Source organism: Rhinatrema bivittatum, chromosome 7 (genome assembly GCF_901001135.1).
Source record: "Rhinatrema bivittatum chromosome 7, aRhiBiv1.1, whole genome shotgun sequence".
Taxonomy (NCBI): Eukaryota; Metazoa; Chordata; class Amphibia; order Gymnophiona; family Rhinatrematidae; genus Rhinatrema; species Rhinatrema bivittatum.
In genome coordinates, this window is record NC_042621.1 from 52,837,700 (window position 1) to 52,852,445 (window position 14,746).

The 14,746-nt window shown below is 50.2% G+C and overlaps 1 protein-coding gene across 2 annotated transcripts in view; it reads right to left on the bottom strand.

Moving 5' to 3' along the window:
• Window positions 1–14,746, bottom strand: part of UBA2 (ubiquitin like modifier activating enzyme 2) — a 186,375-nt gene that overhangs the window by 80,236 nt on the left and 91,393 nt on the right. For both annotated transcript variants that reach the window (XM_029608377.1, XM_029608378.1), the window contains 4 exons: window positions 9,399–9,466; window positions 9,107–9,228; window positions 5,814–5,913; window positions 5,036–5,199 (listed from right to left, as the gene is read on the bottom strand). In XM_029608377.1, coding sequence (XP_029464237.1) covers window positions 5,036–5,199; window positions 5,814–5,913; window positions 9,107–9,228; window positions 9,399–9,466 — 454 coding nt within the window. The remainder of the gene's footprint in view (window positions 1–5,035; window positions 5,200–5,813; window positions 5,914–9,106; window positions 9,229–9,398; window positions 9,467–14,746) is intronic.

The window sequence follows — 14,746 nt, forward strand, 5'->3', positions numbered from 1 at the left end:
GGAGTCCGACCCGACCCAATGTAGGAAGCAGCAATGCCGGCCTTCAGCCATCTGGCAATGGTAGTCTTCGAAGCCTGAGACCCCTTCTTAGGACCGGCCCAGAGTACGAAGAGAAGGTCAGAGGTCCGGAACTCATTTGTAGCCTCCAGATAGAGGCGCAGAGTGCGCTTGACATTCAAGAGACGGAGAGACTTCGGCTCTGAGGAAGAGAAGGACGGCAACTCCACCGTCTGGTTCACATGGAATGCAGAAACCACCTTCGGAAGGAAGGAGGGAACGGTGCGAAGCGAAACTCCAGAGTCGGAGAAACGGAGATAGGGCTCTCTACACGACAGAGCCTGCAGCTCCGAGATGCGTCGAGCGGAACAGATGGCCACAAGAAATACAGTCTTGAGAGTGAGATCCTTTATCGTTGTGCTGCGCAGCGGCTCGAACGGTGGTCCCGACAGGGAGCGAAGCACAGGTTAAGACTCCAGGAGGGACAAGGGTCCCGTAACGGAGGACGCATATGCTTGACACCCTTGAGAAAACGAGCAATGTCAGGATGCTGTAGAAGAGAGCCCCCATCGCTCAACAGCGAGCCAAGGGCGGCCACCTAAACCCGTAGTGAATTATAGGCGAGCCCTTTTTCCACTCCCGCCTGTAGAAACTGAAGGATCTGAGGTACAGAAGCCTTAGCGGGTCTCGTGGCCTGGCTGGTACACCACAGCTCGAACATAGGCTGCCGACGTTGATGTCTTTCGTGCCCGCAATAGCATGGATACTACCGCCTCCGGGTAGCCCCGACGCCGGAGGCGGCGCCTCACAAAAGCCAGGCCGCAAGACAGAAGAGTTCTGCCTGCTCGAAAAATACCAGGCCCTGATGTAGGAGCTGGGGGAGGTGCCCCAGCCTGATTGGCCCGATCACCAGCTGTAGCAGGTCCGCAAACCAGGGTCGCCTGGGCCATTCCGAGGCGATGAAAACCACGGTCCCCTGATGGCTTTCTATTCTGCGGAGCATCCTGCCCACCAGGGGCCATGGTGGAAAAGCGTAGAGCAGAAGATGTGGCGGCCACGGGAGGACCAGGGCATCCACTCCCTCCGCGCCGCGCTCTCTCCGGCGACTGAAGAAGCGTGGAGCCTTGGCGTTGAGAGCGGACGCCATCAGATCCAAGTGGGGGGCCCCCCACCGATGGACGAGAAGTTGCATCGCTTTGTCGGAGAGAGACCACTCTCCGGGGTCCAGCAGTTGATGACTGAGGAAGTCCGCCTGGACGTTGTCCACACCGGCGATGTGCGAGGCCGCTAGCCGGACGAGATGACGCTCCGCCCATTGCATCAGCAGCGCCGCCTCGAGCGCGACCTGCGGGCTGCGCGTGCCTCCTTGTCGGTTGATGTAGGCCACGGTGGTAGCGTTGTCCGATAGGATTCTGACTTCCCGGTTCCGAAGAAGCGGGAGGAAATGTCGCAGAGCTAGCCGGACTGCTCTGGTTTCCAGACGGTTGATTGACCACTTCGCCTCCACCGTGGACCACGTCCCCTGCGTGGTGCTTCGATCGCAGACTGCACCCCAGCCTGCTAGACTGGCATCGGTGGTCACCACCACCCAATTTGGCAGATCGAGGGACACGCCACGGGCCAGGTTCGGCGGATCCAACCACCAGCCCAGACTGTCCCTGGCATTCTGCGGGAGTGGGAGAATCATCTGGTAGTCCTGCGATACTGGTTTCCAACGGGAGAGGAGTGCCCACTGTAAGGTCCTGATGTGCGCGAAAGCCCAAGGTACAAGGTCGATGGTGGACCCCATCACTCCCAGGAGTTGCAGGTAGTCCCAGGAGGTGGGCTCTGGTAACGCAGAGAACCGTCGTGTGTGATCCCGCAAGGATTGAGCTTTGTCCTGGCGCAGAAAAACTTTGCCCAGTAGGGTTTCGAAGGTCGCCCCCAAAAAAACCCAAGCGTTGCGAGGGCATGAGGGAGCTCTTGGAGAAGTTCACTACCCATCCCAGGGAATGTAGAAACCGTACTACTCGAGTCACCGCTGAGCGTCCATGATCGAATGACTTCGCCCAGAGGAGCCAATCGTCCAGATAAGGATGAACCAGGATGCCCTCCTTCCGGAGAGCTGCCGCCACGACTACCATGATCTTGGTGAAGGTGCGCGGCGCCGTCGCCAATCCGAACGGGAGAGCCGTGAACTGAAAATGCTGGTCCAGAATTTTGAAACGAAGGAAACGGTGGTGGTCCGGGCGGATGGGAATGTGCAGGTAGGCCTCCGTTAAGTCCAGGGAGGAGAGGAACTCCCCCCGATGCACCGCCGCAATCACTGACCGGAGCGTTTCCATGCGGAACCGGACGACTCGAAGGGATTTGTTGACTTCCTTGAGGTCTAGGATAGGCCGGAAGGAACCGTCCTTCTTTGGTACGACGAAATAGATGGAATAGTGGCCCGAGCCCACCTCTCCGAAGGGCACGGGCGCAATAGCGCCTATCTCCCGGAGTCTGTCCAGAGTCAGCAGCACCGCTCCTCTCTTGAGGTCCGAGCCACAGGGGGAAAAGATGAACCTTCCCTGCGGGGGGCGGACAAATTCCAATGCGTAGCCGTGTTTTATGGTATCCAGGACCCACTGGTCCGAGGTGATCCGTGCCCACTCCGCGTAGAAATACGTTAGTCGGTCCCCAATCCTGGGGACAGGGGAGTGGGCGAGACTGGCATCATTGTGAAGACTTGGTATAGGGGTTCCCGGTTCCGGGAGTAGTGCGTGCGGGCCGACGCCCGCGAAAGGAGCGCGACCAGGGCTGAGACCTGGGGGCGGATGACCGGGAGCCCGCCTGTCTGTATCCCCTGTAGCGCCGTTGCGCTCTGGCTCTGGTCCGAGAAGAAGAAAATGCTCTGGATGGTCGAAACCTATCCTCCGGCAGCCGATGAACAGCGTTCTCCCCCAGGGACTTGATGATCTGGTCCAAATCCTCCCCGAAGAGGAACTTGCCCCTGAAGGGAAGAGAGCCCAGACTCGACTTAGAGGACGTATCAGCTGCCCAATTGCGTAGCCACAGTAGTCGTCGTGCTGCCACTACCGAAACCATGGATCTCGCGAGGACCCGAAAAAGGTCGTACGAGGCGTCCGCCCCATACGCCACTGCGGCTTCTAGCCGATCTGCCTGGGCAGCCTCATCGGACGGCAGGTTCTGAGACGTGAGGAGTGAGACCTCGAAAACCCGCTTAAGGAAAACTTCCAACTTACGATCCTGTGTGTCCCGCAACGCTGCACCTCCCGTCACTGGGATAGTCGTCCTCTTCGTGACCGCCGACACTGCGGAGTCCACCTTTGGGACCTTGATGAGGTCCAGAAATCTTCGGGGAGCGGGTACAGCTTTTCCATAGCCCGGCTGCTCTTCAGGGAGGCCTCCGGGGTGTCCCATTCCCTGGTGAGAAGTTGTAAAAACGAGTCATGAATGGGAAAAGCCCGAGCCCTCGGCCGGAGTGCCGCCAGGACAGGATCACCCTTCCTTGAAGAAGTGATGACAGCGGGAGCTACTGGGGCAGGCGGGTCTGGTGGCGGGTCCAAATCTAATTCTTGGATGATCTGCGGGATGAGGTCGTCCAGCTCTTCCCTCTGGAAGAGGCGTAGGGTACGCGGATCATCCCCCTCCTGCGTGCCGTCCCCTTGTCCCCCGTCCGGGAGGTCAAGTCCATGTCCCGCTGGGTCTGGCACCGCCCCCACTGCCGCGGGCGTGGATCGGACCCGGGTAGAAAGGCGGGAGGCCCCCACTCCCGGAGGGTCGGGGGGGGCCGGCGTCGAGGGCGACATCCGAGGGATCTTAGGAGGGGGGGTCCCACAGGTGCTTCCAGCCCCTGCAGATAAGCGGTATGCATGAGCAGGATAAACTCCGGAGAGAACCCCGGCCTGCTCGGGTGCGCTTCGGGGGCGGCGTGGTTCCTGCTCCCTGGCTCTGGGTGCTTGGTTCCTGCACCAAAATTGGGGGAACACCCCCGCTGGTAGAGTCCTCCAGGGATCCGTTCTCCCTCGTGGCCTCCAGGGATCCGTTCCCCCTCGTGGCCTGCGCCTCAGGGCGCTCAGAATGTAAAATGGCCGCCGTTCCCGCCAAAAATGGCGGAGTGGCCGGCCCGCGCCGCCCGGGCAAAAAAGAGAAATCAGTCAGGGACTGTGAGGTACCTTCCCCCCCCCGGGAAGGCATCGTGCACAGATGCCCTCCCGGGAAATCCGGGACCCCGGGTCTCCGCAGGCCGCACAGCGGGACGGCCGCGGCATCGGGATCGCTGTAGGAGAAAAGAAAAAGCCACGGGGGGGGCCACGCGCACAAAAGCGCCGCTGTGGGGGGGCCCGGTCGGCCCGCACTGCCCGCTGTCCGAAAATAGAGGAGGGTGCCGCGGGGGGGCCTTCCCGGCCACACGACCCGCCCCAGACATCTTTCCCTAAATGGCTCAGCAGCCCATGAGGAGCTGTAAAATGGCCGCGGATAAGGGAGTAAAGAGCGAAGAGGCCGGCTCCACCGGCTTTCACAGGCACCGGGGGCTGAGCTGTGAAGGAAAAAACTACAAAGGAAAAACAAACTTACCCCTGGCTGCAACGAGAAATAAACAGCAAGGCCGCAGAGAAGAGACAAGGAAGATAAGCCACTCCCCAGAAGTTGAAAGAACTCTGCCTTTTTTTTTTTTTTTTTTTTAACTTAATACAAACTTGATACAAACTTGATCCACAGAAAAAGACAACAACAAGCCACAATCAAGCAAGAAAGTGAAGAAAAAGGAAAAGGAGGGGAAGCCTGATTCCCCTACTCGCATCTGCTGGAGTCAGAAGATACTGAACTCCTGCAGAGGGGGTAGTAGTATATATGGATACGCCCCCTCAAAGCTTGTGCTGACTCCATCTGCTGGATTGGGGACATAACCCACTGTCTGGACTGATCCAGGTACGTACAGGGAAACAGAAATTTAAGTAAAACCATACTGCTTCCTTATACTTCTACCTGACAAAGTCATGCTGCTACCACCTACTGGTTTGGCATGAGTTCAACGTGCAAAAGTGACTCTTACCTTGTCCCATACAAGTTCCGCTCCATCCCCCTTTTCTGATATTTGAACTCTCAGTGTCTGGACACTCTTTGAAAAGAGATGTGCATAGCTCTTGACATCAAGAACCTTCTGGTCTTTCAAACCCGCTAGGGAGGGCTCATTCTGCTTTTCAGCTGAGCTATTTTCTGTATAAGGAAAACAAAATGTTCAGATTAAGATGGGGTTCAAATCATTTCCATCACCGTCTACAAACTATTACACATCTCCCCTCCCTAATTAAATCTGTTTATATTACAGTTAGAAAACAAACAAAAGCAAAGCACTGCATCAGGTTTTATATATAAATGTTGCATTTTAAACCATCGATCCTCTGGTGCCTGGACATGTTCTGATCATCAGTACAAAATGAATACTGAAGACAAGATTAAATGCAGCTTTAAAATTTTACAAATTATCTCACGCCAAAACAACAAAGAAAGTTACCTGGCATAACTACTGAGAATTTGTTCAATAGAAAGCATGAATTCAAGAAAAAAAACCTAGAAACTTTTACAACAGGAAATACAATACATTCACAGTTGTCCGATTATCGGTAAAATATTCCAAGTTAGAAATTCAAAACAAAAAGCTTCTTCATAAAAAAAAAACAAAAAACCACCCAAAAACTGCATGGCAAATCCAGTATGTTAAAAAAAAAAAAAACAAACAAAAAAACCCCAAAAACAGTGATAAAGACAGGAATCAAGACTTCCTTGCAAATCCAACATACGAGAGAAAAAGACAAAACAAATAAAGTTACCTTTGTTCTGCATTTCAGACCAGTCCAGTGGCACTGGAGGTTTCCTTTTTTTCCACAGCTTATCCATTGTTAAGAGGTACTGGATGTCATCTTTAAAAAGCTAGACACATCAAATATGAATTGTAAATGTGGTGTTTATGCTTATCATGGTCTAGACTGGATTCTCAGGAAGAGAGCTGTCACTCCCAGGCTCTCACCTTGCATGACACCCTATCTTCCTTCACCAGAAAGGTCTTCATTGCAAATCAGTGCAGTTATAAAGAGCATCAACAACTGTTTCTACAATTAAATACATACATCCTTTTTCTCCTCCCTGACAAATTATTTATAGGAAAATTGCTTCTTACCTCCTAATTTTCATTCCTATAGTACCATAGATCAGTCCAGACAAGTGGATTTTACATCCCTACCAGCAGATGGAAGCAGAGAACTAAAAACATTTCAGACACTGCCAGTTAACAGAGTGCCACCTGCAGTCCTTCCTCAGTGATGACCTGTTTCCAGCCAATATAGAGTCAACAATAATCTCAAACAACCACCTTCCCTCCTAGGGCAAACATATAGATAGGTTGGAGCCTGCTGAACTGGAGCCCTCACATCCAAGGCCATAGACAACTAACTTTGTATAGGTCCTAGAATCCAACTATAACAACTATAATTTCTGCTGAAAAAAATAACCACAATAATACAGTCTTTAGGAATCAAGGGGCTGGGATTCTGGATTGATCTGTGGTACTACAGGAACAAAAATTAGCAGGTAAGAACCAAGTTTCCTTTCTGGTTCGTATCCCAGATCAGTCCAGACAAGTGGGATATACCTAAGTTGCCCTATACTGGGTGGGACTTCATTCCTAGCTCCTTCAGGATGTGAGGAACAAACGGCTTCAACTCTTCTTTACAGAAAAGACGGACAACCCGCTAGTCATCCCCCTCCGCAGCAGGAATCTTCTCAGACTCTGACAAATCTCCCGATTTATCTCTGTTCTTCCCCGGCTCATGGTCAGTTGACTCATCCCTCTGGTTAGTAACAAGGTCCGGGTCTGCCAGATCCTCGTCTGGATCATTTGATTCCAAGACCCCATACGGGTGGACTGAGTCCCCATTGGCGGAGAAGGGTCCCCAAATGCCTGACTGGGGACCTTTTCGCTTTCTTAGGATTGAGGTGACCTTTATGGAGCAGAGGCCATTTATTCCCTTCACACTTTCTGGCTAAAAAGGCTTTGTGATTAAGTAAAACAAACTCCGTGGCGAATTCCTCTCATTCACTGTCCTGAACCTGAGGCAACTTCAGAACCTCCTCCCCCTAATCTTCAGTCCCAGCCTGCATCGCAGGAGACAGAGGGGGGAGGGGATTCCTGGGCCTCTCGAACAGGCCTCTGCTTCGTGCTCTGCACAGCCTTCCTAATCCTATCTGCAAAATCTCTTCCAGAGACCTCCCTTAGAGGGCCCTGGAATCGGGTAGAGTTCCTGTCCACAGGCTGCTCCACAGAGGGTCGTCCCCCCCTCTCGTGGCATAATCTATACAACACGCAGCCAAGTTAAGCTGCGAATGAGCGCTGCCACAGGCCCTGCAGATTTTTGCATGCTCTGTTGTTAGCGCCATTATGGAGGGGGGGGGAGGGGAACACATGGTGCGGTCTGTCTCCTGCCGTGGCAAACTGCAAAGCACAACAGGTCAAGTTCCCACCGGAAACCTCACCAATATGTAGCCCCGCGCAGCAAAGCTTCCTCCCCTGGCACAGCGGCCTGCTTCTCTACACCAGGCCGTGTCCCTGATCAAAAACACTTGCTTTTTTTTTTTTCCCTCTTAAAGCAGCAGACACAGTCCAACTAACATCCAAAGAAAATGAAATACTTCCCTGTTGGAGGATGTAGACTGGATCCTCAGGGAAGGAACCTTCAGAGAAAGGAGGGAACCAGGAACTCTGGCTTTCTGAACCCTGGATGATGCGGGTTAAAGCAGCAAAGGGATCACCAACCCCTCATCTGCCCAGCTCGACTTGAGGGATTGCCTATGAAGGAACCTAGCACCTCAGGGAGCTCTTCTATTCTTCACACCTACTCTAATCTCTCTCTTTTTCTTTTTTTATTAAACTAGACATGCAGATTTGCACCTCTACCATCTGCTGGAGACAGAGAAATACTGAAGGTCTGCAGAAGGCACTCTCGGTTAAGTAGCAGTGCCTGAAAGGTTTTTAGTTCTCTGCTGGTAGGGACGCAAAACCCACTATCTGGACTGATCTGGGATACGAACAGGAAACCTGACATCACCTGGATCCCACTTATGCTGGCAAGGGTGAGTTCACATTCAATATGAGTATAAGAATTAATGCTGCGCAAAGAAGTGAGACAGAGAACTTCTTACAGAAAAAACACAGCACCACATACAGCCTGAAACTGGATACAAAGGTTAATAATCACTGCAAACACTGGCTGGCTTGGTTTAGGCTAGTGGTATTCACTTCCAGTCTTCAAGGGCTGCAAAACGTTTGGGTTTTCAGGATACCCCAAAAGAATATGCATGAGATAGATTTGCATGTACACCACCTCAACTGTATGTAACTCTCATATGAATATTCGTTAGGGATATCCTGATGATCTGTTTGTGGCCCTCGAGGACTGGAAATGAATAACACTGGTTTAAGCTTTTAGAATGTCCATTTTGTTAAAGCATATTTCAGAAAGTTCTTGCAGCAAATTGATGGCATTCAATAGGGAACCTATTTCTTTAGATCTGTAAAGTCAGGATCATTAAGACCTATGTAAAATACAGAAAAGTATACGTGTGCACTTTTCTTTGCAAGCAAATACATGGTATCAGTATCAACAACTGAACTCCTTAATTTTTCTTTAAAACAATTTAATGTTGTTGCCTTCAGATGGCTGAAAGTTCAGCAGGAAACCAAAATATTAACACTGATTTTCAGTAACAGAAAGCACTTCAAATTTTCTTTGCACCTGTGAATTCTCATGGTGGGAATCAGATTTTACAATCTGGCGCCTTAAATCCACAAATCTTTTTGTGTATATGTTTGTTGTGCAGAAGTATATGAATGGGCTAAAATCAATTTAAGCAGTCTTCTATTAACTTAATGATCTAGGCACAAATTCATCTTTGCTACTTGAACATGGAGAAGCAAACTCAAAAGAGCTTCTTCATTATAACAATGACTGCCACCTGCCACTAATTTCTAGAAAACAAATTTTGTTTAAATGTAAACCAATGTGATATGTAAAATCGAACACCGGTATATAAACATAAATAAATAAATAAAACATCATGTATCACACACCTTATTGAAGAGTTTAACTGGATCGTATCCTGTTGATTTTGCCCATTCTTTTGTTGAAATTCGTTTAATGTCCCCATCTTCATTAGAAGCTCTTGCTCTGGCAGCAGCTTCTCCTGGTTCCCCTATGAGCGGAATAAAAATATGAATGTACGTTCCAGCTTTTTATAAACAATTTGCCCCAAGCAAAATTAGTAAAACTGTGATCCCACCATTCAAGCAGAGGATTTATCTTTGGGACGAGTCTGTGAAAACGAGCAAAGAAACAGGAGCTTTGTGATAATGTAACACTCACAGGCAGCTTCAGGATCAGCCGTGTCAGGAGAAACTTCTTGGTCAGCATCCTCCTCACCAAAAAACTGACTGCATGATGAAAGAAAACACATGCAGCATTAGGCAATTGTGTTTAAACCTGAAGCGCTTCCTGACCAAGTTAATAGTTAGGCTCAGTATCTGTCCGGAAGAACATCAACACAAATAGCAACATGCAATATGCACCAATCTGTAGCACAGTACAGGTGCCAGTTCTCTGGGTACTTGAGCATCCCCCAATATCGAGTAACTATCTCCACTATATGCAGGAAGGGGTAATTTGTGTTGAGTTTGGCACCCCCAATTATTTTGAAAAGTTGGCTCCGATAAAACATGGTATTTACCTGTTATGAAGTTGGCCTGAGTGGCAAAAATGGGATCTTTCTGCCTGTCGAGATTTATTATTGCTATTATAACTGAAAATATGATGTAATCAATTACAATTCAACAAACGAACATCATATATGGAAACTTGGTTTTTAAATAATGCGAATGGAAATCTCATAAAATATTTCCTTTGAAATCACTAGCTTATGAAAGCTTTAAACAGTCGGTAGTGTTTAGACTGTTATATTCAATTTTTTAATCATTGACTTCCATTCGCTTTTTGATTATATCGATTGTATGGGACACTTAACTTCAGCTTTTTTTTGCCTTCCTTTTTTCGAACTGGCTAAATATTGACTGGAGCCGCTGCTCTCCCCTGGAACTTTATCCAAGAGCCGCTGCTCTGACTTCGTTCAATTTGAAACAGGCTTAGTGTTGTAAGAGCCACTGCCACCGCTCTGCCCAACACGGCTCGTGTTTCGTTTTAATACTTCCTCAGGGGCCTGTGACAATAAGTCATGTATTTTGGTCCTTGCAACGTGGCGTGGTTCTGCAACGTGGCGTGGTTCTGTGTCCTCTTCATAGGTACAGCGTTACCTATGAAGAGGACACACAACCACGCCACGTTGCAAGGACCAAAATACATGACTTATTGTCACAGGCCCCTGAGGAAGTATTAAAACGAAACACGAGCCGTGTTGGGCAGAGCGGTGGCGGCGTCTCTTGGGCAGAGCGGTGGCTCTTACAACACTAAGCCTGTTTCAAACTGAACGAAGTCAGAGCAGTGGCTCTTGGATAAAGTTCCAGAGGAGAGCAGCGGCTCCAGTCAATATTTAGCCAGTTCGAAAAAAGGAAGGCAAAAAAAAAAGCTGAAGTTAAGTGTCCCATACAATCGATATAATCAAAAAGCGAATGGAAGTCAATGATTAAAAAATTGAATATAAAAGTCTAAACACTACCGACTGTTTAAAGCTTTCATAAGCTAGCGATTTCAAAGGAAATATTTTATGAGATTTCCATTCGCATTATTTAAAAATCAAGTTTCCATATATGATGTTAGTTTGTTGAATTGAGATTTATTATTGAGCACAGAGATCTTTTTGTTTGTCCAGTAAGGCCACCTTTCCTTTGCAATTCTTGAACTAACAGGCAGGTGGTAGCCTCAATCCTGTTGTCCTCTGCAGTTTCTGACAGCTGGGACTAAACAGGTTAACCTGCTATAATAAAAAACAAGACTTGGAATGTATACTCCCCCAGACTCCAAAAGGTGGTGTAATTTTGTAACATTGCTATTGGACAGAAAGCAATTGCCTTGGGCTATCAGTGGTTGTGCCTAGTGGGCACTAAGCCAGAATTCACTAGAAGTTCTCAGTCTTAGCTGGAAGTGCAGAAGAATCGCTAACTCCATTGTATAAGCAGTATACAAAACATTTTAAATAATAAGAATCAGATTTTTGCCAAGGCTTGTCCCAGCTCTATACATATTGTTAAGGACAACTTAACCTGAACCTCTTCAGGCATAGTAAAACTACAGTGATTTGACAAGAACGTTCCTGAGCAGACCATAGACCTTGGGTGGCGAGCCCATCTACATGAGCTCTGAACCCCAGGGTAGATGCATCTGTGGTTAGCACAATTTGAGTAGGGAGATTCCGAAAGGAAATCCCCCGTTCCAGATTGGAACACACCCACCACCAGGACAAGGAGTCCCTGAGAAACAGGGTGACTCGGATGCAATCGTGGAGGTTCTGCGTGGCTTGGTATGTGACTTCAGAGTCCACTTGGATCTGCACATGCGTAAGCGTGCCCAGGGAGTGACTTGGATAGTCGTGGCCATGTGGCCCAATAGCCTCAACCTGTGCCAGGCTGATACCTGCTGGCTTTGTTGAATTTCTGCCACAATCGCCCACCAAGACAACAGCCCTCTGGCGAGGCAGAAAGGCCTTGGCTTGAATTGTGTCTAGCATGGCTCCAATTAAGTCCAATTGAGGTGATGGACAGAGATGGGACTTTGGGTAATTGAGGATGAACAACAATGACTCCAGCACTCTAATGGTCAGACTCATGGACCTGGTGGCCCCTGCCTGAGACGTACTCTTCCCAGCCAATCATCCAGATACAGGAAGACATGCACTCCCAGTCTGCAGAGGTGCACCGCCACCATGGCTAGGCATTTAATGAAGACCCATGGGGCGGATGTGACCCCGAATAGCAAGATCAGGTACTGGAAGTGCTGTTTTCCCCACCACAAATTGGAGATACTTCCCGTGACCGGGGAAGATCTTGATATGGGTGTATGCATCCTTGGGTCAAGGGAGGTTAGCTAATTCCCTTTTTGCAAAAGGGGGATTAAGTGCCCAGGGAAACCATCTTGAACTTTTCTTTTTGTAGAAACTTGTTCAAGGCCTACTGGTCTAGGATGGGAATCAGGAAGTACCTGGAGTAGAATCCCCGCCCTGTTGGTACAGGCTCAACCGCTCTGGCCGTTAAGAGGGAGGAGAGCTCCATTAGTAGAACCTACTGATGTGCTACTGGCGTCCAATACGGGCATGGAGGGCAATTTGACAGGACACTTAACTGATTTAATTGGTACCGTTGACGGATGTTAGGGACAGAACCCACTGATCAGAGGTTACACTAGGCCACTGGTTTGTAAAGAATTGCGGCCTGCCCCAAACCGGAGGGTCCATCGTCCCGGATATAGGGGACTGGCCCATTCAAAACCCCATCTCCAGAGTTGACTGGGGCTTGGGAGCTCTCTGCTGCCTGGGACAGCCACAGGAGTTCTAATGGTGTTGACGATATCAAGGAGGCAGAGGATAGTACTCCTTTGGAGAAAGATAGACTTCCTCAGCCCTGAGCTTGATGGTCTCCTGGAGGAGGAGGAGGTCATATCCAGAGTACTAGTGGAAAGTTGGTTCAGTGTTTCATGATGGTCCTGGAGTTGGGTCACAGCATCCCTCACCCTATCCCCAGAAGAGATTCTTTCCAGTACACGACACGTCAGCAAGTTGTTCCTGTACCATTCTGTGGCTACCTATTCTCGCTGCAGAGACTCTCAACACTGTCCTGAAGACATCGTAGGTTGCACAAACCTCGTGTTTCCCACACTCCAGACCCTTGTGCATCAGCAACATGAAGGTGTCTTGCTGCTGTTGAGGCACCTGCTCAGCCACCTCCTGCACCTGCTTCCAGATGTCCCGCGAGTATTGGCTTATGTAGAGCTGGTAGGCAGCGATGCGGGCAATAAGCATGGTGCTTTGATCCACTTTCTTCCCAAGAGCATCCATTGCTCTGTGGTCCTTTCCCGGGGGTGCCAAGGAATGGGTCTGAGAGTGCTTGGCCCTCTCCTTAAGGGCAGATTCGAGCACCACAGACTGGTGAGGCAGCTGACACTTATTGAATCCGGCAGCCTTCTGGACAAGTTAAACCCTGTCAGTCTTCTTAACAACAGGAGGCACTTGAGGGGTGTTCCCAAATACTCAGCAGCAACCTCCTTAAATATTGCGTGCACTGGGACCACCACAATCTCCTTAGGAGGCTCCACAAACTGGAGGATCTCAAGCATTTTGACTGGACCTCTCCTTAGTCAAAAACTGGAATAGAAGGGCCTCCGCCATCACCCTCACAAAACATGCAAAGGTTAAATCCTCAAGCAGAGACTTCCTTCGCTCATCTGGAGAAGGGTCTGATGGGAGACCGTCCAAGTCTTCGGCGTAGGACTCCATTTGATCATCCCCCAGGAGTCTTAGGGACCCTCATCCTCACTGTATGTCACAGGGGATGGGGCCCTGAGTGCTTGGCCTACATCCACAAGGGCAGGTACTGATGGATCTGGACAGGGGAATACAGGTCTCGGCGTCTCCGCCGGCTTTGGTGGAGCTTCCACCTCTGAGGAACTGGCGATGACCATCATTATTGGTAGGGAGAGGCCTTGGTGCCCCCACTGGGCACCGGTGCCAGCTGGGTCATAATGCACCGATAAACGGTGCATTATGACCCAGTAGGAGGACAAGTGGCACCGTCATCTATGTCATAGGACTAAAGCCCTGCAGTGCCCGCTCCACCGTCAGCTGTATTTGATGCTCCAGCTCCTCGAACACTGCCGATGCCAGCACCAACTGGGAGGGAGGAGGGGTGGCCAGATCTTCCTAGGACCTGCGAGGGGGATCGACTACTGGCACTAATACTGGTGGAGACCACTGTGGACCCCGGGCATCGGAAGATGGGCGCTCCTCACCATGGGGTCCGTTTGGGCGCATCGCAGCAAAAACCGGTGCATCCCCGTGCCCAGTATGGTGAATTGATGGGGACTGGTGCCGATGCTTCTTAGGCTTCTCTCAATGCTCGGCCCCGGTCCTTTCCCTGTGCCAAGGCCAAGGACAACGAACCTGGTATCCTAGTATCGGAGATCAACAGCGGTCAGTCTCTAGCACCCCTATCCATCGGTGATCTCAATGGAACAGACGGTCCCGCCGATGTCAATGGTGTAGTGTCCTTCGGTGTGGCTCAGAGGTCCTTCGATGCAGATGGCTCAGACTTCTTTGACCGAAGAGCTGATCCACCTTGTTGAGTCAAAGCAGACGCCCCTTCGGGGGTCACTGGCGCACAGGCAGCAACAGTGGACATCATGCGATGGCCCCAGGCAGAGGATGCAGACATCATGAGTATCGGTGATCGATATGGTCCTTGGGCACGGGGGGCATTGACGGAAACCGGACGTGACCATGAGGGGGCGAAATCAAAGGGGAAGAAGACAGAATGATGGTGGTGGGCATCGATAGCTGGCAGGCACTGAGGCACTACTTCGGGGGGGGGGGGGGGGGAGAAGAGACTGCAAAAAGAAACTTACCTGAAACACCGAAAACCCTGACTGTGAACCCTATGGGGAGGCACAGAGAGGGACTTGGCAATAGAAAAAGTTCACAAACCCCCCCCCCCCAACATATTTTCCACAAGGCAAAAGCCAATTTTTCAGAGCTCAAACAAACCACGATGCTCACA